The sequence below is a fragment of the Pipra filicauda genome, unplaced genomic scaffold, assembly GCF_003945595.2.
Source record: "Pipra filicauda isolate LSUMZ 115617 unplaced genomic scaffold, ASM394559v2 scaffold221_size1283894_pilon, whole genome shotgun sequence".
Classification (NCBI taxonomy): Eukaryota; Metazoa; Chordata; class Aves; order Passeriformes; family Pipridae; genus Pipra; species Pipra filicauda.
Genome location: NW_024104334.1, coordinates 1,018,237 through 1,041,220, shown reverse-complemented (window position 1 = coordinate 1,041,220; position 22,984 = coordinate 1,018,237). Strand labels below are relative to the sequence as shown.

The 22,984-nt window shown below is 39.5% G+C and overlaps 1 protein-coding gene and 1 long non-coding RNA gene across 8 annotated transcripts in view; one reads left to right on the top strand and one right to left on the bottom strand.

The window, feature by feature from the left end:
• Positions 1 to 497: 497 nt before the first annotated feature.
• LOC120323268 lies at positions 498 to 9,550 on the bottom strand. 3 transcript variants are annotated; one of them, XR_005563576.1, is made up of 3 exons: positions 8,802 to 9,550; positions 3,123 to 8,493; positions 498 to 678 (listed from the first exon to the last, which is right to left on the bottom strand). It is a non-coding gene; the product is annotated as an uncharacterized LOC120323268 (long non-coding RNA). The 3 variants fall into 3 exon arrangements; XR_005563577.1 differs by lacking the exon at positions 8,802 to 9,550 and adding an exon at positions 8,596 to 8,660; XR_005563575.1 differs by lacking the exon at positions 8,802 to 9,550 and having other exon boundaries at positions 3,123 to 8,581.
• The window catches only part of RCOR3 (REST corepressor 3), a 26,985-nt gene continuing 13,068 nt past the window's right edge, over positions 9,068 to 22,984 (top strand). Inside the window, exons 1-7 of one of the 5 annotated variants that reach the window (XM_027723695.2) lie at positions 9,068 to 9,300; positions 9,800 to 9,856; positions 15,637 to 15,714; positions 17,209 to 17,261; positions 18,959 to 19,120; positions 19,467 to 19,591; positions 21,109 to 21,187. In XM_027723695.2, the coding sequence (XP_027579496.1) occupies positions 9,159 to 9,300; positions 9,800 to 9,856; positions 15,637 to 15,714; positions 17,209 to 17,261; positions 18,959 to 19,120; positions 19,467 to 19,591; positions 21,109 to 21,187 (696 nt within the window). In that variant the 5' untranslated portion in view covers positions 9,068 to 9,158. Of the gene's footprint in view, positions 9,301 to 9,799; positions 9,857 to 15,636; positions 15,715 to 17,208; positions 17,262 to 17,380; positions 17,506 to 18,489; positions 18,579 to 18,958; positions 19,121 to 19,466; positions 19,592 to 21,108; positions 21,188 to 22,984 lie in introns of those variants that run through there. The other 4 variants (XM_027723691.2, XM_027723694.2, XM_027723692.2 and 1 more) reach the window with 4 other exon arrangements.

Genomic DNA, 22,984 nt, shown 5'->3' with positions numbered 1-22,984 from the left:
GGCTTCTTTTTATCCCTGTTTCCCCCTCCCTTTTCCCTTTTCCCCCCCCTTGGGAGCTCCCTGTTGTGGATGATATATTCAAATTATATATATATATAATTGTAAATATCTATTTTTGATAGAATCCTGTTTTGTTCAAACTTTTTTCAGTTTTTTTCCTGTGGTTCATTTTTTTCTTCCCTCTCTGGGAAGCAGGTCTCGTTGTCAAGTTTTGGAGACTTGGCGGGAAGCCAACTCGAAACTTGCACACCAGTATACTATTATTCTCAACACAGTGAATAAGTTTCTTGAACAGGGTTTGTGTTTTGTACCTTTTGCCTTACATGTGCTCAGAATTCCGGCTTTGGAGTTATATGTGCTATAAAGTTGATCTCTTACTTTACAACTTTACTGACTGTTTCAATTTTAGAAGGTTTATCAACAGACAGAAACCAGCCTCTCCTCCAAAAAAAACCCTCCCTAGAATAGAGAAGAAAACAAAGCAAAACAAACCCTTCTCACTTCATTTCATAGTTTTATTGAGCCTAACATCTCATCACATATTTCCCACTTACTGATCTTCCTGTCAACAGGCTGGATTACTTGTAGCATTTCCCTTCTGTGTAGACAGAACTTTGTTGCATTCTTTGACAGTGGGAGGAATAAACAGAAGTAGCCAAACAACTCAGGAACACAAATCTGGACAGGAAGAAAAAAAGAAAGAAAAAAAATAACCCAAACACTTTGTTACTACCTTAGTACTACCAATTTTTTAAATTTAAAATTTAAATATAGTGATTACATATTTTCTCATTCCAACTAATATCTTATTGTTATCTCCTGCAGTTGCACTGAGAAAAAATTACTAATTTTCTAAATTTGATCATATCTTAAAGGTATTTTTTTCATGGCCTTTATCAGCACTTGACTCATATCTATACCTAGTGGCTAGTATCACGTGGGCTACAATTTTCATAAACACTTGCATACTTGCTATGGGGGAGTGGGTTATGCCTTTTCTAATTTTGGTTAATTTTTTTACAATCCAAGTAGAACAGGATTCCTTTTTGTGCTTCCATCAATTATTGTCAAGCAAAGATTGCTACCAGTTAATTAATACAAAAACTTCTGTGTAAAATATCACATAGTACAGTGAAATATCAGGACATTCTTTAAAAAAAGATGCAGCGTAATATTCAGACCTATCTGCAGCTACCTAACCAAAATACAGCACATGGCATATAGGAAGGTGAAGTTGGGGAATGAGTGGATGGGCTGGGACACATGCTTGTTAGAAGTGAGCATTTACACGTGAACATCAGCAGAAGTAACATCTATCAAAACTGCCCTTGACAGTTCTGCAGTATCCATAGGGAGTGGATCTCTGGCAATGGCTCAGAGCGCAACTCTGAAACCTGGATCATCTCTTTGGTTTTTCAGAACACTAGAAGTCTAACACACATGGACTTCATAACAGGCTCCCAAACTATAACATATTTCAAGTTTTAATTAGGTAGACCCCTAAACCGAAGATAAAAGCCAGCTTTACTAAAAGGGATGTAATTTAGATGAAAGATAGTGAACTACATATGAACAAGTAAAAACTTTACCTCCAGTGTAAGAGAATGTAATGCACTGGCTGAGAATGAAGCTGAGTGGGTATTTTTCTAAAAATTATGTGGAAACCTATGATAGCAAGGTCCTAGTGATATCCAGCATTTTCACCCTAAAGCTATATAGGTGTGAGCTTTTGTTTTTCCTCTCTGTTTAACAAACACTCTGTCAGAAATTTTGTGAACTGTTTAGTCTTCCCAAGGAGAATTTTCCTACTGTAGACTGACCCTTTATGTATTTATCCATACCTTCAAATGCAATATATTGCAGATTTCAGTTTTATATTTATGCAGTTTTATCTGCCTCAGACAGAAGAAGAGAGAATATAATCACTGGAAACATTATATAATACAAACCGAAGAGCCAGATATATCCATATTGATTTGGTTTTTGTTGAGTTGCTAGTTTTTTTAACAGACTACACTTAAGAGAACCATTTGTACTTGTAGAAAAATCCAGTAAAATTGTATTATAATAACAATTTCCATGTGGAAAAATAAATCTTATATATATATCAGAAAAAAATTAACTAATGATTATATTTTTATTGCTTGCAATTCCGTCTGACAGATATTTTCAAAATGGAACTTCTTGCTGATCCTTCCTAAACTACATATCTGGGCTGTAGATCATTACATCAGCCAAACAATAGTTACACTAGGGAAAGATATGATACTTGAATGTTTTGATATCTACACAGTCCAGCCACACTGACCTCCAAAATCCAGCACAACTCCACAACACAGGGACTTCTAAGAAACAGTATATACTTTTTTATAGAAACAACAAAGTGGAAAACAGAAATATAAACTCTTGTAATACCTCAGGGACTTTTTTGGTCATACATAGTCAGAGTTATTTTCCACTTTATACCCCTTCTCCCCACCCTTAAATCACACAAAGCCAGGTAAGAGAAGCTATGGAGAACAAAACTTAGCAGGAGGTTCCAGTATGCTACAGCATAAAATGTTCTGACAGCCCAAGGCCCAAGACATACAGCAAAACAAGCTGTCACTACAGGTTACTACAACACTCTTTACACTTTTTTTCCATATGCAGAGAGACATCTTCTTCCTCAAGTGAAGTTCTTAACACTACTTTCTTTGGTTCTTTCACACCCCTCAAGATTACTCCTGCAATGACACTGTGTCTTAAACGGATGGGCAGTAGGGGCTTACAGTAATTTTACAAAGTTTGTTCATGTTAACATATAACTGATGTTTCCTTTATTCTCCCTTGGTTTTCCTAGTGTTGATTACACACACTGGCTGGATCCTCAACAAACTGTAAGCTGTTTGGGGCAAGGTTACCTCTTTTTCAGGTTTAGGCACACAACATAGTAACATACCAGAGCATCTTTTTTTTATTTTATTCTCGTATGTTTTAAAGAACATCTTTCTCAATGAAGTGAGCATTTATTAACTCCAAGGAGAAAATCTTGCACAGTATATTTTCCTTTTGTAGTGTTATTTCACAGAAGGAGAAGGAGGAGAAACACATAGAAGAGAGAATAAACACTATTAACTCACAGCAAATGGTCACCTCTTCAAGTACAACAGCAATGGACAACCTGACAAGAAAGAATAAAGCACAAGTTTAGCACACATTTCACCAAGTGCATGGAATAAAAGCACTTGCTTTGCTTTGCATTAAAAAATGAACAAAACCCCACAACAAACGAACCCACAAAAATGTAGATATCATGGAGGAGAAACAAAATAACATTTCTTACAGAAGTCCAACAGCTGTAAGTAACAATTAGGTGATACCTGCTTTCTGCTGAACAGTCCTATGAAAAGTAGTTTAGATAACTATGCAAAAGTAAGATAGGACAAAGCAAAAGCACACCAGCTTACCAAAACAATTATAATGCCTTTTTTTCTTTCTGTGGGAAACAACTGGCTCTAAACACAAATTATTCGTAAAAAGATGCTACCATTTCAGCCATGTACACAGGCTATTCATACACAGTCTGAGAACATTCACTGACAATAGTGAATGTCAATGTTTTGATTCAAAGGCATACTGCCAGCTATTACCAAAATTTACTTTGAAGAGGGTATGCAAAAATACAAGTGGCTTAAATGATGTCTGTAAAACAACTTTCTGCAATGATCTATTGTCCCGAGTTGCCTACATAAGACAAGATTAAGCCAGCTAAACTCAGGCTTTTCCCACAGTCTGTCATGATAATCAACCTCTTTAATTTTTGTAAACAGTACAGCTTACTAGATATTTAGATTAACTGCAGAGAAATGAAATAATGATATGAAAGGGCTGATCAGGAACAATTGTCCCTCCTGCTAAGAAAAAGAAAAAAACCTTTCCTTTAAAGGAAAAAAAAAATCACCATATAGTGTCAGTAGAACTCACTGCTATAGAAAGTCACTGAGACAAGAGTCTACAAATATGTGAAGGTGGAACAGATGTTTTCATAACGCAACCAGAGGAATCAAAATTGTTTTATTTTTCTTCAAAAGATAGCAAGCTTTATGCTTCAGAGCTTCAGCAAATCTTTAGAAGACCAAGAATAGGCTTCTTGCCAACATAGAATGGAGATTATGGCGCCGGCCCCAAAATTAGTTCCTCTGTAGCCTTTGCTGTTCATAACTGTCAGGATCAAAGTACTGGACAAGATGGATGTTAGCACCAATCCATTATGCTTGTTCCTGAATAAGCCTTCCTACAGTGCAGCAAATAATTCATTTCAAAATACTATTTTTAACACAGTGCCAAGTCCTAACGTTCCCAACTCCATTCAACATATCTACCACCAACACTGTACAAATCAAATTTTGGCAAAGGTTCCAGAAGAGCATGATTTGATCAGCTGGTGGCAGGTACTTAAATAGGAAAAAGGATCTACATCTGTGGAAGTCCTTAGACTTCCAAAAGAATCTACAGCATGACTTTCTGCATCTCCCAAGAATAAGTTACTGACTGTCCTGATGCAGAAGAATTCCATTCAGATCTGGAAAGCAGATAACTCTTGAAAGCTGTAACTGGAAGGCAGCCCTATAAAAATAAAGAAAACAAAGAAAAAAATCTGAACTCTCCAGTGGGGGATATTAACACCAGCAAGGCAGTTAGTGAATGCTTTATTATTGCATTTTACTGGTCAGCTATAGAACAAATTTTTACTAATTTCTGACTTAATAAAAAATTAAAACTAGAATTCAGAAATACTAATAAGTGCTAGCTTGAGACTGAAGGCCTGATTTTCTAGAGCTGTAGAAAACCCACAACTTTCACCATCTTCTACTGGTTCCAGTAAAATGTGAAGTCTTTGAAAAATTCAAGAATGTTGAATTAAACACAGCAACAACCATCAGTCTAAAAGAAATAATAAATCTCACCCTGTCCACTCTAAACCTCCCACTTACCACCCAGCAGGCCTAGTTGTGTTTAATATAAAAGAAACAGAGTACTTGACAGATGACACCTATATATTTTTCCAGCAGAGGAGCAAACAGACTCCAAGAGGTGTAATTTATCTGAAATTGCCTTGATTCCAGGCAAGCTTTTCTTAATGTGTTTATGAAGACAAAGAGCTTACTTTTCTTTATGGAACATTCATACCAAAGGAAATTATAAACCTCACATTAAAGCACAAGTTTCCAAGCTGGATATTGCCAAAGAGGTCACCCCATTTTCTCTGTGTTTCACACTACACATATTATATATTCATAATTTTTCTGAAAAAGCATCACAAATCTGTCTGACCTGTTTCTAAAAATACTTAAAAAGACACTGATTTTAAATGGTGTAAAGTAACATTGCCAATACGGGCAACTGTCAAAATGCTCTTTCCAAAAAAATCTGAAAGCATGTAACTGTCACCATAAGATAAGAGGCCAAACATGTGATCTGCAATACTTTTCATGAGCTAGAAATTTCATAGGTGAGATGGGCATAACATACAAGAAAGACACTGAGGTGCTGGAGAGCATCCAAAGAGCAACAAAGCTGGTGAAGGGTCTGGAGCACAGATCTTATAAGGAGCAGCTGAGGGGGCTGTGGTTGTTTAGCCTGGAAAGGAGGGTGAGCAGAGAACTCTTTGGTCTCTACAACTACCTGAAAGGAGGTTGTAGCAAGGTGGGGAGTGGTCTCACCTCTCGAGTAACAAGCTATAGGATGAGAGGACACAGCCTAAGTTGCACCAGGGCAGGTTTAGATTGGATGTTTGGAAAACTTCACAGAAAGAATTGTCAAGCACTGGATCAGGCCGCCCAGGGAAAAGGTTGAGTCACCATCCCTGGAGGTATTTAAAAGGTGTGTAGATGTGGCACTTAAAGACATGTTTTGGTGATGGTGGCAGTGCTGGGTTAATGGTTGGACTATATAATTTTAGAGGTCTTTTCCAACCTAAACGATTCTATAGTAATATAAGCATGTAAACCCACACAGTTTTAAGAAGCTATTTTCTTCTGAATAAACTGTCTTTACTTTCCCATGGCTCACCACTCAACAGGTAATACTGTCATTATCCCTCACTGTAAGGTAATAATAATGAATTACAGAAGTCCACAGTCCAAGAGCCTGATTTTAAGCAATGAATTCCAAGAACTTGCACAAACAAAGATGATTGCAAGAGGCATCAAACCTGTGTGGAGCAACCTCAGAAGCCATGTGGGTTTTAAGCTGAGTTAATTCATGGATAGTGAAAGCTGTTTCCTTTTTGAGCTTCTGTTTCTACTAAAGCCTTTTAGCAATTTCAGTAGAAGGGAAGAAGCAACTGCTTTGCCTTTCTTGTTTACAAATTCGCCACTCCTTAATTCCCTTCCTTTCTGTTGCAATCCACTTTGCACTTCCCTCCTGCCCAAACACGACCTTTCCCCCTGAAACTATGACTTGGAAAATAGGTTTTTAAGAAGAAAGGCATAATCTCCAAGAACAAAAAACTGGTAGGCTCATAGAAAGAATCTTCGGACTGGCCCAAGTTGCACATTCTGAATGCATTGGTTACATTGCTGCCCTCCACAGCTTATGTTTAGAAACACAAATTATGAATAAGGATACACAGAAGGAAAGATACAACAGAAGGAAGGATACAGCATACAATAAGGAGAAATTGTGGGTGCTCTACCTCTGAAAGTGTTCAAAGCCAGGTTGGATGGGGCTCTGAGCAACCTGATCTAGTAAGTGGCATACCTGCCCTTGGCAGGGTAGTTGGAACTAGATGATCTTTAAGGTCTCAGTCAACCAAAAGCATGCTACAATTTTACGATTCTGTATGCTAATATTAGTCTAAGCTAATTCCTTATACATAGTTTCTAGAACAAATGCAGGACCAATCTCAAACAACTGCCTGCCTTATCACGTCACATCTAATCCAGAAGCACCCACATACTGAATGTGACATAGGAGTTATGGAGGGGGGGGGTAAAAAAAATAAAATTAAAAACAGAAGGGAAGGATAACACAAGAATACAAGAGGAGAAGTAGTCCAAACCAAGTCAACATTCAGACAGCATGGGGAAAAAGAATCACTACATGCATCTGCTAATATCTAAGTGCTTGACTAAGTGAACCTACGTTCTTTTAATGCAACCTCTGAAATGCAGCTTTATCAGCAGTCATGCAAATAACAGAAACAAAAAGGTCAAGTGCTTTAGACAATTCTCCTCTCACCTGTGTTGACAAGGAATCTTTCTTCCTTTCAGGTGGTTACCTTCATGACACTTGTAACAATTTAGCATTCCTGAAAGCTATAACAGCTTACTAAAATTTTTAGTGGCTGTATTAGTAGTTAAGAACTGTCAGACATGTGCAGTCATAATCCTGCACATATGCCCAAACTTCACACCTGTACAAAACAAAGCTAAAAAGCCTCAGATAGCCAGCTTTAGAAGAACTAAAACAACAAATACCATCTTCCTGCAAGTTTTCTTATTGATTTTGTGTCCAAAAAGTACAAATGTTGGTTCAAGATTTTCCTGTGGCTTTGGCATTTGTGCATGTTTTCTTATGTGAATTCTTTGGTGTACATTAAACTGAGCGATTACAAATCCTCAATTGTTGAGGCACTTGCAGGCAGTCAAATACCTTTGCTTTGACCTCCTCCTTACTGATCTTTCTTTCCAACTCTTGGAGAGAGAGACCAGCAAGCATAAAGGAGTCACAGCTTGTTTTCTCCCATTTTTGATCGTAATCTGCCAAAAGTTGCCACAAAAACAGTTCTTCAAAGACCCCAATATTCCCAAGGCAGGAAGAGTCTGGACAATATTATCCCGACATATTCTAGGAAATGCAAGTAAATCAAAGGTTTTTCAAAAGTATATAATTTGACCATAACAGGCTGATTTCAAGACAAGGATCAAGCAATAGCACCCTGCAAACATGGCTAACTACATCATGTTACAAACCTACCATAAAACACTTGTGACTTTGTAGTCACAAGTAGGGACATGAGTAGTCATCTCCCTTTAATGTCACTGTATGAAAGCAGCTGTACCATTCCAGCTAGCATTCCTCAATCAATCAGCCAACCAACTTGGGGCAGAGAGCCGACAGGGCAAAGTTTGGGAAGAATTGCTGAGATGTGACAAAGGGTAATGGATTGTGTCAGCCGCTCTTAGTTGGAACATGAGACTTGGCTACAAGATATAGCAATGGTAGCTTTAAGTTTATACTTTTTTCCCTACATCAGGAAATCACACTGACAAGTTATCACTGCATCATTAAAAATACCTTTAACGCATAATTAAAGTACAGCCACAACAACATTAAATGCATTCTCATAGTAACAAACCACGCTAATGCATCTCCAGATTTAGTAGCAAGACTATTGCCACACTGTAACTCAGTCTCGGCCTCTCAGCCTTTTATTCACCTGATAAAACGCGAATATTATGATATAAACCGGGCGGTGACACGGGAGCACTTGGTAACACACATGAACTGCATTAAAGAGGTAAATAAATGAATATTAGAGGGTAAATAAATAAATATTAGAAAGAATTATTAGAAAAATTAGAAAGAAAAACCAGCACGGGTTCACACATCGTGCGATTCCATCGATGTGACAGCACCGGTCTTCACCGCCGGGGCCCGGCCCCCCGGCCCCGCTCCGCCCCCGAAGTGACCGCCCCCGGGGTGACCGGCCCCGGCCCCCGACCCCCCTCCGCCGCCGCCGCCTCGGACCCCCCGCCCGCTCCTGTCCCCGCGCGGCCCCTTCCCGGCCCCGGCACCACCGGCGACCCCCGAACCCGGCCCCGCCGCGATCCCTGCGCCACCGGCGGGAAATAGTCCCCTCTCTCCTCCGGCCCCGCTCGCCGGGAGAGCCCCGCGGCGCGGAGGCGCGGCCGCGGTCTTGGAGCGGGAGGAATCCTTCCTTCTTCCTTCGGCCTCGCCGCCGGAGCCGCGCCGGCATCCCCGCCCCCTCGGCGAGATCCGGCCGTGCCGGCGCGGAGGGATTCCCAGCGCCGGGGGAGGGGGGGCGCGGCGGTCGGGGGGAGGAGGTGCCCGAGGGGGGGGCGGGGAGGGGGCAACATGGCGGCTACGTATTAACTTCCCCCCCTCGGCAGCCAGCGCTGCCGCCGCTCTCCCCCGCTCCCAGCCCTGGCATGCTGGGCATGATGGAGAAGGGAGCGGAGCTCTTGGGGGGTAAGAGCCGGGCAGCCCCCAACGGCGCCAAGAGCAGCAGCCCCTCCAACGGGCACTACTCGGAGCCGGAGAGCGGCGGCGGCGACAGTGGCGACGAGCACGGTGCGAGCCTGGGGCCGCCCCGCCAGCGGCGGGAGGGGGGGTGGCGGAGGCGGCGGGAGGGGCGGCGAGCCGAGCCGAGTCGAGCCGCCTCCCCCTTCCCCTTCCCGGAGCCGGGGCTCCGCCGCTCCGTCCGTGCTGCGGCCGAGCCGCGGCCGCGCGTGTGCGGGGCGGGGGGGCGGGAGCGCGCGGCGCGGCCCCGCGGCTGCCCCCGCGGTACTTAGCGATGGGGAGGGAGTGTCTCCCGGGAGCCGCCGCCGTCCCCATTGTTCCGCTGGAATAAACTCCCCCTTCCGCCTCCTCCTGCCCCCTCCTCGGCGGTCGTCGGGGCTTAATCCGCGGCGGCGGCGGCGGACGGGGGGGCGGCGGGGAGGGGAGGTGGCTTATTCCGCACGGCCGCGGCGGGGGCTCCGCCAGCCCGCCCGCCCGCCGCACGGCGGGAGCTGGGACGGCGCCCGGGGATACTCCAGCCCGTAATTTCTCTCCCCCCTTTGCCTTGCAGATGTAGGAATGAGGGTCGGAGCGGAATACCAGGCGCGCATTCCTGACTTCGAGCCCGGTAAATGGCTTTTCGGCTGTAACCTGACATCTCCCGAGGCGGGAGGGGTGGGCTCGGTGCCGGGGCGGGCTCGGCTCGGCGCTCCCCGGCGGCGGCGGCCGCGGGGTTGTATTTAGGTTGCTTTTGAGCCTTTGTGTCGGCGATCCGGTGCCGGCGGCGGGAGGCTTGGCCGGGGGAGCATCTGCGCTCCGTGCGCCCGGGGGCGGGGGGGCATCGCGGAGTGGGATTCTCACTTCATTATCGGCCTCATTATGTGCATCCGGCGGGAGGCGGTGAAGCAGAAAAAGGTTGGATTCCCCCCCCCCTTAAACCGTAACGCACATAATACATTAACCAGGTGATTTTAAAATATTTGACGAGGGGTGATGGATGTTCTCGGGCAAGGGTGGGAAGTGATGCGCCCTGCCGGAAGCGGAGCAGACCTTGGCTGCGTGCTGGAGGCGCTGGGTGGAAGATGCGCTTGGTGGGAAACTCCTGCTCCTGGTTTTGTGTGCTGTAGTAGCCTCGCTAACCCCGCCGTGGCAGGCTGAGCTGCTCTCCTCAGCCTTCCTTGTCCCCCCAGCCCCGCCCCGAGGAATACTGGGTACGCTCGCATAGCCTGGTACTCGGCTTTAGCAAGTCAATCGCTAGAATGCTGTCTCGCCTTACTACACTGAGCAGGGAGACCGGAGGAGCGTTTATCAGTTTTGCTGTACTGGTCAGATGAAGCCTATCTACTTGCCTGTTCTCCAAACGGGCTCTATTGGTGTCAAATGATTTCTCACCGGAAGAGGATTGCTCACGTAGTGCCTCCTAAAGCTGGAGAGAGCCCCTCTTGATGGGCGCAAGCCCCACAGGCCAAAGAAAAGGCCGGGAGAAAGAAAGGGGGAGGGTGGGATTAAATGGATGCATGATCTTGGCATAAGGGAATGCCTTTCCCCTAGGAAGGAGCACGTAGTCTAGGTCTCTTTGTTAATAAGGCTAACTGCTTACACCCTTTATTTTTACATTGCCTACATAAAAATAAACACAGATAAAAATGATTGTTTCTAACCTGCAGCCAGGGCTTGTTTTTCCTACAGGCCACTTAAATTAGAAAAACACATAGTGTTTGTTTTTCTTTTGATTAAAGGAACTCCTCAGCCCTTGTAGGGCAACTGAGGTTTTGTGGTTTCAATTTTGTAAACTGTATATGCAATAGTATCATTAAGTGGCATCATTGTAACTGCAGAACTAATTTTATACTCTCTTATAACTAGATCTTTTAGAGCTCCTAAGTGTTTCTGGGGGGATGGAATTCAATTAATGCCCCTTTCCCCAATAACTGGGACTGATATATACTCACTTTATCAATTTCCTTAATGATGGAGATGTTTATTTAAGAAGTCCTGAGTTAGAGGCATAATGTATAGTATTGTCTTTCTTAATGTGTCTACTTTGATTATGAAGGCAAGAAGGTGGTGACTTTTTTTGAAACACCTAAGTCTTACAAAATATGAAATAAATAAAAAAGTCCAAGTGTAAAAGTAGAACACATACTTACCAAGTTAACGGATTGGTTATCTGAGGAGATCTCAGCAAGATCTCATGCTTTCATCTGATTTTTTTTTTTTGATTGAGTTTATTTTTCTGATGAGTCTTGAGGTATCATTTCTTAGAGAAGCAATGCAAGGCAAATCCATGCTCTTAGAGCTACATTTAGGTTACTTTTTTGTAGCAAGTGAGGTAACGTGCTCCATTGTACTTCTAGGTTGCATATACCCACACAGACACTATCTCTGATTAACTATGTTTCTTCTTGAAATGGCTTAATAGCCTTTTTTGAGGGGTTTACCTGATACTTTAGAGTGTGTGTTTATTTGTGATACTCCGAGGGTTGGTTTTTTAAGCCCCTTAAAACAAATAGGTGGGAGAAGGTAATCAATGGTGGATGAAACTAGACATAACTCTAAGACACAGTCAGCCCTCTGATAAACACAGATGACTGAAATGAGTAGAATAAATACCAATCCTTTGGTCTCACTTTGCCTTTGTTGAAAAATGCCCATAAGCAATGCTTTTCAACAATGCATTGAGGAACAAAATATTCATAATCAAGTTATGATGGTAGTAAATATTTTTTTTAAACTGAGTTTATATAAAAATACTTTTTTTAAGAAAAAGCAGATCAACTATTTCTCAGTATTTCTTGGAAGAAGTGGATTGTGGTTGGAAGCAGCAATTAGGAGAAGTTAGTTTAAACATACTCTCTTACCACTTCCCACACCATACCCTTTTTACAAGCAAGCCTTCAGACAGAGCTTAAGGGAAATAGCATTTTTAATTGTCATTAGATACTACTGCAATTTTGTCACTTCAAAAACAATTTTAATAAGGAAATTTAGGGGGTTTATTTTATCTAATTTATTGAGTTAATACACCATCTCCTGCCCTCTGGATTTATCTTCTGGTTTTCCTATAGTACTTTGTATTCTTAGTGAAAATGTTTCTGCTTGTACTTTCTGACCCACCTATATATATGTAGCAGGATGTATCCTTATGTTTTGGGCTGCTTGCATTCTCTTGGAAAGCATAGTGGAGAATGTACCATGCTGCTGTGTCATCCACATGTAAGGTAACTGCTAGAGAAGTTTATTCTACTCGGATTTGGACTTCCCAAAGGTTTTAGTATGAATTTTACTTACTTAATGCTGAAATATTTGTTTCCCATTTACCCTCTTCTCAGGGATGAGGTTGGGGCTGTCAAGAAGAATATTTTATACCTTTTAATGTCACTTATGGAACCCATTTCTCTGTATGTCCTTGTAACTTTTCTCCCTTTAGTCTTCTAATATGAAAACAAGCTTTCTTAAATTGAAATTATATGGTGTGGTGAAGTATATAATGTTTTTCATTTATTTCATGCCATCTGTCCTCATATTCCCTGTTTTGTTTTGTTGGTTTTTTTTTATTTATTTGTTCATTTACTTATTTCCAATCCTCAGTTTTAGAAATTTGGGGTTTCCTCCAGTTAGTTTCCATGGTTTTGTTCCTAGCTTAGTTCAAAGCTTAGTCTTAAATAGAGGATGGTACATCGTATGCTGGAAACCAGTATACTTTTAAATTTCCATGCCCTTATTATGTCTTGTATGCTTCTGGATTATCATTTTATTCTCAGTCCTTGGCGTCATGCACAGAGCTGCACCATCCGTGTGTACCCAACTTCTAATGTGAAGCTGAAGTTTACAGAGCGTCAGTTTGCTGCTGTAATTTCCCTGTTCTGGAAGTGGTGGAGAGTGCCTGTTGGTCATCTTCAGCCAGCTCCATTTCCTAACTGGTATTGGCAGAGAGGTGCAGTAGCTCTCTTAGGAGCTTCTCTTAGGAGGCGCCTCTTCCTAAGGGACTTGAAGGAGGCATTTGGGCAGAGGGAGTCTTGTTATGCTTCAGATGCAGCTCTTGGCCTTTGTCTTCCGTACTGGCTTACAACTCTACTCTTCTAACACACTCTGGTTAACATGTTCCCTGATATTTCCAGCCACTGTCCCTAATAAGAATGGATCTTGCAGATAAAGATCATGTTGCTTTTGAGGTACAACACAGCTTTTTTGGTGGGAGAGGGGAGCATTGCTTAGGGCACAAAGGGCAAGAAGCTGTTCTCATAAAGGTAAGTTATGGTCCTGCATATAGAGAGGGAGAGATCCCTGTACTGTAGCTAGGGACATCCTGTGTTGGGGGCAGGATGCCTTCCTTCAAGCTACCTTTATGCATCCCATTATTCCTTCGTCATCCTTGCTTTCCTTTTGGCAGTGTGAAGAGGCCACCTGAATGGAAACAGTTGTCTGCTGCTGGGGTAACAGCACTGCTTTGAAAAGCGGTGTTCTGGGGGAAGCTGCTTGTTCATCACATGAGGGTGGCACCTCAGTAGGGAAGTGTCACTGCATACATGATCTCCTGCAGGCACAATGACTCTTAAACTTTTTTTCACTTTAGTACTTGAGTATTCAATACCTGATAATATCCACAGTATCCATTTTTCTGAAAGTATCTTAAGTTTAGACATTTCTTGCTCTCAACGAGAAATTCTAATAAGTTCTCTACTGGTCCTGCTTTCTCCTCATCTCTGTTAGAGTGGAGTGCAAGGTAGTGGCCATTTACTTGTGATAAAAAGAGTATATAAGAGAAATGTTGTGCCTGTAACACATTTAGGTTACTCTTCATGAAGTATTACATTCCTGATGACTAAAAATGGCACGCTTTTTTGTTCTGAATTGGAATGTTATACTAAGGAGTCTGTTCTTATATACCAAAACCTTTTGGAGTTTAGTAGTGCTGATGCCTTGAAACTAGTGCTTTATGAATGTATGTACATTTTTGACCTGTTACAGAGTTTATGCTGCATTTAGGTTATGTGTTTTGCACATCTCATTTTTGGAGGACACGTGAGTTCTTTTAGTTTTTCTAAGTAACTGCTTTTGAGTTCACAGTTGTGATGCATCTAAAGATTGCAAAGATGATAGATGCAAAACACTGCCAAACTAAAGAGGGAAGAGCAACAGAACATAGTACATAAAGGGCAAGCACTATGGTGTTCTCTTTTCCAAAGCATTGATTTTAGCTTTTTGTTTGCTTCAACAAGATGTAGAGCCTAAATATCAAGCGTGTAAACTTAAAATAGAGTGAAAAGTTATTTGTTTCACTGAAAAAAGACTTTCTCCAGAAAGGACGCACAGAAAGTAACAGTGAGGGTGAGTGCTCAAGGAATTCATACTAACCTAAGTATAAACGCTCCAATTGTTGAGCAATTTCTTAGCAAGATAAACTTTTGTAAACAAATAGATTGTGAAATAATAATGGAAAGTAGCTATTAGTATTTTTCCAGTATTGGGGAATTTCCTTTACTTTTACAGCATGTTTTCAAAAATCAAATAATCTATGATTTAGTGCTTCAGTATTTTCATCAGTATTGCTCTGTCCTCACAGGTTAGGAAACTTGTACTGCTTCACTTGCTGCATTGAGGTGGAGGTGAACCACAAACAAGCTAAACCCAAACATTACTTTTACACCTGCTTTCTAAAGCTATGTAGTTCGATTGGCTATGAATGTCGAAATTGTATGGTTAGTAGAATCAAAACTAGAGAGAGAGAGATGAACAAAATTATTTCTGGTGTAGTTGTTAATATAGTTCCTTGTTGAAAGAGGGATCAGGGATGGTGACTGTATTCTACTTCCTACCTATTTTTTGATTTGTTTTAAGAAAGCCTAACTTAACACAGTAGGTCCTAATACTCCTATGAGAGTTATAAACATTAAAGTACTAATAGACAGTCAAAACTGATGGAAGACAACTACCTCTAAATTTTGTATCCTTGCCAACTGTAGAGAGGGTAGATTCAGATTAGATATAAGGAAGAAATTCTTCACCATAAGGTGGTGATGCACTGGAACAGGTTTCCCAGAGAAGTTATGGGTGCCCCATCTGTGGAAGTGATCAAGGCCAGGTTGGACGGGGTAAGGTCTTCTTGCCCGTGATGAAGGGAGTGGAACTAGATAAGATTCTTTCCAACTTTAGCAATGCACTTGAGTGGTTTAATTGTGGTAACAAGGATCTTTTCCAATGTTTATTTATGCTTGAACCTCATAAGAATAATGTTCAAATTCAGCCATTCGATGTCTTAAGATAATGTGGAATTAATGATTGGGTTTTTTTCCTCCCCTTAGTAGCTGGGCTGGACTTCCTAATATGGTTGAATTTTGCTTACTGTCACGTAGTTGTTCCCTAGATCATAATTGGAAATACTGAGACTTACTTGTTTTCTTACAGGTGCCACAAAATATACTGATAAAGATAATGGAGGGATGCTTGTATGGTCTCCATATCATAATATTCCAGATGCCAAGTGTAAGTCCTTAGCTGCTTAGGGTTTTGAGTGCTTAAGTATAACTAAATTGTTTCTGGTGTGCCTGTTTGCTCTTTTTTTATGCACAGTGAAATTGCAAATTAGTAAATTAAACACAAAGCTTCTCTCTTTTTTTTTTTTTTTTTTTTTTTTATTTAGAAAACTCCAAGGAAAGGAAAGATCACCTTCTCTTATTTTAGTTAAGTCTTTGTTTCAAATCACACTGCCTATGTTGTATTATTGTCATCAGTATCTGTGAAACCTTTAGTTATTAATAAAAAAAATAAAATATCTGAACAGAAGAACTTTTTGCTCTAAATTTCTAGGAGAAGGAGTTGCAGTGGATATATTCAGAAAAGATGTGTTGAGGCCCAGTTAAAGGGGAAATTATTGTTGCTGCCATATAAGGAAAAATTGGACATTTTCTCCCTTCAAAAGTGACCTGAAATACAGGAGTCATCTGACTAAATGTGATCACTTATCTGGTTAATCTAGTTTAAACCTGTCTCCTATGCTAGAACTTCCCAAATGTAATATAGAGGAGTAAACTTGGAGCATGGAGCCATGAGAACCTGGTCCTCAGGACAGTTTCTACCTAATACCAGTAGTTAGAGATTTGTATCCCTCTACATTTGAGAGAACATACCTTCAACTACTGCAGAACAGTTAGAAATAAAATACTCTAAAACTATGATTATTAAATACTTTGTTTCTTTGAAGTACAATTAACTCTTTGCTGCAACACTTCATGGCAAGGACATCTCTTGTCCCTTTGAGTAAAGAGAATATAATTAATTTGTTTTCTCCATCATGCTTCCTTTCAACTATGTAGTTGCCACTTAATTGTGAACTGTAGAAGATAAATGGGAAGAGTTTGTTTCTTTGAAAAAAAGTAGAACTTAATTGCAAAATGATGGAAAGTGTTCAACTCAAAGCAGGCTCTACTGTGGCTAAATATGATTTAAAAAATGTTATTGGTGAATTTGAAGACCTAAATATTAAATTTTTATATTTTCTATTGGAAAAGGAATTAATGTCATAGTTAAAATCAATGTTGGTCATTGAAAACTGTGTTGATATTGAGAATACGCATAATCATTGATAGAGGACCTCTTTAATTTTTAACATGCTTGGGAATATGAACAGTACAAGTATTTCAATTTAAAGCTAACCCAGGAATGGGTTCCAGAAAGGCATAGCCTTTCAATAACCAGTCAGTCTCTGCTTTAAATAAATAAATTGAGCCACTGTGGTTTTGTTGTTGTAAAAATGTGAAAGAAAGCAGAATTAGCTTGTGTAAAAGTTCATAAAATGTTGGATTAAATTCAGTGTGTTTATTTATTATTAATTAAGCTATGATTATAGTTAATGTTTTGGGGAATCTGGGCATATGCAGTGTGTTAAAGCATGGGGAGACTGTTTTCCCATGTTCTATTCTGTGTCACATAGCAGAGCTAAAAGTACTAAAGAATAATTCTGACATTGCTTTGTTACAGTGGATGAATATATAGCAATAGCAAAGGAAAAACATGGATACAACGTGGAACAGGTAAGTGCTATGGAATGAGGATACTCATTTAAAGGATTTTTTTAAATATAAAACTGTAACACAACGCTTTTTGGTTTTTTTCCCATTGGTTACCATTAATTAACGCTGTTTCTCTTCAGGCACGGCAGCAAACACTGCAGTTAAATGGATCTGCATACAGTTGTGGTCTGGATTCTCTGCAAAAGATTGAGCTCTTTGTTTTCATGACATGCTCAGCTTGTAATGTGCACTTTTGAAAGGTTTGGTATGTTTCTTGATACACTGGGCATGTCATGCAATTGTGTGTGTATATTTAGCTAAAGAATTTCTTAGGGAAGCAGCTTACAAATTTAATGTTTAACATTAGAATACAAATACGGTATAATTTTGAACCATTAATTGTGATAGGGATGGTACTGAAAAGGTTTCTTGCATATTTAAAAAAAAGAAACCAATTTTGAGTCATTTTTTCAAAGGCAGGAAAACGGACTCAAACTCTGTTTGAAAGTAACAAATAAATTCACTTTTCATTTAACAACCTTCAGTCACCATTCCTTAAAAAGTAAGGATAAAACTTTGCTGATCTGCACTTAGTTTTATTGCAGTTTTCTTCATCAGTTAACCAATTTATGTAAAAGTGAGGTTACCTATCGTGAAAAAATATGTGATGTGCAAGTGAAACCAAGTTGTATGATCAAGTTTTGGAGGATGGAAGCTCATAATAGCAAAGACTTGCTCATCAACTGCTGTCTGAAAAAGAGGCTGCCAGTGTTACAATGTTCAGAATACCTGCGGTCTCGTGATGTTCGTTTATGGCTTGACTTTTGTTAGGCAAGAGAGAAAACTGATGGATCCCGAGTCTAGAAGAGATGAATTTTCAAAATAACTTTTGGTACAAAATATTTGTGGACTGTTCGCAATGGAATAGAAATTATCTTTGCAAGAGGTGCTTGTCACTTGCCATTTTAACAAGAAAAGAGGTTTGCTATGTCCAGGTTACTGGAAGATGTGAAATCAGGGGGTTAGAAAGACGAATGGTGATCATGTCTGTGCTGGATGATTGAAACTGAGTGGATTACATTTCCCAATTCCCATGCCAGACTTGGCATCAAATCTGTCAATGGTTCTCTGGCAGAAAGCCTAATGAACATAAAATTCTTTTAGAATATCAAGAAATGAAATTATGTAAGAAAGTATATTTAAATTTCCATTCCTTATTAGGTGCACATGACATGGAAGTGGCCGTGCTGTTATTTGTGGATTGGAGAGTTGTAGAAAGACCACTCTCACTTTGAACTTTCAGACTTGCATTTTGGATGATCCTCTGGCTGCTGAAAAGTATTTTTATTTTCTTTTTTGAGTGGGCTGGTAATAAAGGCCTGTAAGGAACTGTGTAGGTGATATATGCTTATCAAGTAAGAAAACAGGTCAGATTTGAGCCTCTCGGCCTAGTTTATGCTACTCTAGAATTACTGCTGCCATACCAACCTTAAATTGTCTGGCTTTCATACCATTAATAAAGTACAGATGTGCCCACTGTCTCTAAAGAGAATTTTGTAACCTACAGTAAATAGCCAGCAAAATTGTAAATATATTTTGAGAAGGGGTTCTGATAGTCAAATTTTATTCTAAATAAATAAATCACCTGGTTTTATTTAGCTTGTCTCAACATTTTAGAAAGTTGACTTAATCCAAAGAGGGACTATTTCTTTTCAAAGGCTCTCGGCATGTTGTTCTGGCATAAACACAATATTGAGAAGTCCCTTGCCGATCTCCCTAACTTCACTCCTTTCCCTGATGAATGGACAGTTGAAGATAAAGTCCTATTTGAACAAGCATTTAGCTTCCATGGAAAGAGCTTTCACAGGATCCAGCAAATGGTAAAGTAATATTTTAATCAGAAGCACTAAATAGCTCACATGCGCTAGAACAAACTCTCCTCTTGGGCTGAAACTTCATGTTGATTTCTGTGTAAAAGCTTTAGAAAGAACCTTGAATAAGTGATTTAATGTAATTTCATCATGTCTCTTGGATGTACAACTTTTTCACCCTAATGAAAAATCCTTCCCCCCCTTTTTAAAAATGTACGTGAAATACATCCCTCCTTTCCATCTTATCAATGCACTTAAAATATTTTGTTAAAGGTAGCTGTAAACAGAGCAGAATTATAATTTTGGGTGGAATTTTAATTTTTAAAAGTGTTAATATGTTAATGAATTCTTCTAGCTTCCAGACAAGACCATTGCAAGCCTTGTAAAATATTACTATTCTTGGAAAAAAACTCGGTCTAGGACAAGTTTGATGGATCGGCAGGCTCGAAAACTAGCTAATAGAAATAATCAAGGTGACAGGTAAGTTATAGGTTCTTAAGAAGCTAACCAGAGACTAAACTCTTCCAAAGTAGAGATAGGGAGTAATTTCTAGCCATTATGTTTCAGTATGAACCATGTTTTTTAGGTCTGAGCATCTGTTGTGATGTCTCTGATTTTACCAAGGGGCTTGGTGCCTGTGCTTTAAGAACTATCACTCCAATCTGTGTGAGTGGTAATAACAGATTGGAGTGGTTTAATGGATAAGTGTAAAAACAAGGATTTAAAAAACCCTGAAGTCTGGGAATGTGGTTTAGAAATAACACTTTGTTTGAGAAGTCTAACCTTATATTACTATATGGGGAGGAGAGTGGTTTTTTTCTGTTTTTTTGGGGTTTTTTTTGTTTGGATTTTTTTTGAACTAAGATGGAATTAAAACTGAAAGATCAACCCTTGTAAACAGATGTAGTGATTAGAATGCCCAAGTATTGTTTTATAACAACTTTATATAAATTCTCCTTTTAGGAGACTTAGAAGTGCTATTAGGCAGAGAGAATTGGAGCTCAAAATAGTTTTGTTGTCATGCCTAGAAGGGAATAACATTTCCCCTAGTTACTATGAAATTCAAGTTATACTGTACTTAGTATACTTGAGCATTAACTTGCTCTTCTTAAAAGGTTATTTAATGTGTTGAATATATAAGTAACATAATCTATGTTTTATATTGGAAAGTATAATTTTATGTCTATGGAAAACTGCATAACTGGAGCAAAAGGGTCTTTTTAATATGTTACTGAAAATAACTCCTGAAACCTAAAATTCATGTGCTTGTTTAATAACCTTATTTTTGAAAAATTACAGGCTAAAATCAGTTTGCTTCTACTACAGCATTTTGGGGGGGGTGGTAATAACTAGAAATTTTTAGTGTGTTTTTGCATGAATTTATTTGGAAATTATATTGTCAGAATGACTGGATTGAACTCGACTAAGTTGACTTTTCAACATTTTCTCTTTGAGTTCAGCAGATTTCATTTCCCTCCCCCCCCATCTAACTCCCTGCTAGATTTTGAACACTTTGATGAAAAAGTAATGTCCCACACTTTACACACTTTCCCATCATATATTGTGCTCTTTTGCTCCCCACAGACTTCAACAGGGGTTTATTCACCTGGTGCAGTGGTTTGAAAATTGATCATTTAAAACTAATGAGGCAAATGAAAGGTTATTTCTAGGCTTGGTGTAGCTGACCATGTAAGTGTTCACACTGGCACAGGTGTCGAATTAAAGAAAACTGACACCAAAATTTTTGGCAGCGGTACCAGCACTGCTTAAAGTAACTTTGAAACTGTAGTTTAGTATTGCTTGTTTATCATAATAATTCCTGGAATTTAATGAAGAAAATATGCTTGTAACACCTGTCTTCTGAAAACTACAAATAATTTTGACATGTATACTTAGAGTAGATAATTCTGTCTTACCCTGGTACAGATATATATATTTGGGTTTAAAAAGTAGATAAAATGACCTTTTTTTTTTTTTTTTTAATAATCTGTCCTTAGTGATGATGATGTAGAAGAAGCTCATCCCATGGATGGAAATGATAGTGATTATGATCCCAAAAAAGAAGCCAAAAAGGAGGTAACAGATTGCTTAATGGTGAATGTTGGTTTGATTTCTGTGAATGTGTTGTTGTGAAGAATGAGTTGTAGTACAGAGGTTTAGCTTGCAGCCTGCTGAAATTTCAGGGTCTTTAAGTGATCGAGATCTTGTCAACTTCTTGTTGAAACAAAGTTTTATCACATATTTTTGTTTTGGGGGATGTAAATGCGTCTCTTGTTACCTCCACTGTGTCCTGAGAGATCTTCAAGTTTTATAAAAAGTGTGTGCTCTGGCAACCTGGTAAAACAGTATTTCCCCTGCATCAGTCTTGTTAATATGTTTACAATTTTACTGGTGGTGAATTATTTGAATGAAAATGTTTTCTTTTCATTTTAAAATTCAATTACATTTCTCTAAGAACAACTCTTGTTGTTTGTTCAAAGCCACAGTGAGGCAATGCATTTCAGCTAATATGTGGCTTTACTGAGACGCTTTCTACTAATAAATGTAGAGAAAAACATTTTTGTCATCTTAATGAGCACTTACCGTTAGCTTTACAGATAAATGCCTTGTTTAGGGTATGTTCAGGTTTGGGGGACTTTTTTGGGTTCTTTTTGAAAGGTATTTATTAGGGTATTTATGAACAAGACTAGAAGAACACATTAAAGTGTGTAAACATTTGATTGTTTCCTTGATCAACTTAAAACACTTGTGATTTTCCTACATGTGACAGTTCATGCTTCCTGAGAGTGAGAGGAGAAGTAGTGCAAAACTTTAACACTCCCAGAAAGTGGTATCTAGGATTATTAATAAAACATTGCAGTTCTAACAAAAATGATCTTGAGTAAGAGACTGATAGGTTTAGATTCTGTTCTGAGCTTTGCAGTGACCTTCAATGTCTCACTTTATCTAACTGCCTTAGAGAGGAAAAAAAAAAGGACAATTACAATTACCCCTTTCTGTAAGAGTTAGAGGTTATTTTTTTAATATGTGGGGGTATGTTTTTTTAGAACTTGAAATGTCACAAGGTCTAACAGTGAACCTTTTTACATTTCATTCTGCTATTGTAACAATGTTCTTGCAATCTAATGATTGGAGTTGCTGCCCAAGCCATGTCTAAATAAGGACTATTTTGCTCAATTTACTTCATTACTGTTTGAATCACTACATGCAGTCCAGAACGACACTGTGTTGATAGACTTCTAGGAACAGGACAAATAGGTTTGTAGTTTCTGATGAGCTATTTGCATTTACATAAGATAACTTTGTGATCTGGTATTTCTGGTAAGATTTGCGTACTTTCACTTCCTGAGCAAAATATAAACTGAGTAGGCTGCCTGAACATACAAGAGCAATGGAAACTTTGTTACCAGAGAAAACTAAAATAAGCTAAACTCTCTAGCTTGGCAAGTCAAAAGCTTGAGAGAATATTTTCACTTAAAATCCAGATTGAACTGACAGGGAACTGCAATTTCATGCTGAAAGAGCAATGCAGAACCAGAAAAACAAATGGTATAAACGAGGCAGAAGTAAACTTAATCTCGGGACTTTTAGATGTCAAAGATGTAAGGCTCTATATCAATCTTCCAAGAAAGTGCACATATCTTAGGTGCTTTTAAGATGGCCTCTGTGAAGTCTGTGGACTGGATTAAGATGGTACATTAGCTGGGAAGAGAACATCGCAGAAGGTCAAGTGTAATAGAACAAAATACTGTTTGCTGATCTGTACTAGCGCTACAGAACATAGTAATGGCTGCTGCACTTTGTTTTCTGTTTGCTGTGATCAGATGATCACCTCCTCTTAACCTGCACGGGTGCCAGCAGGGAGGAGCAGTA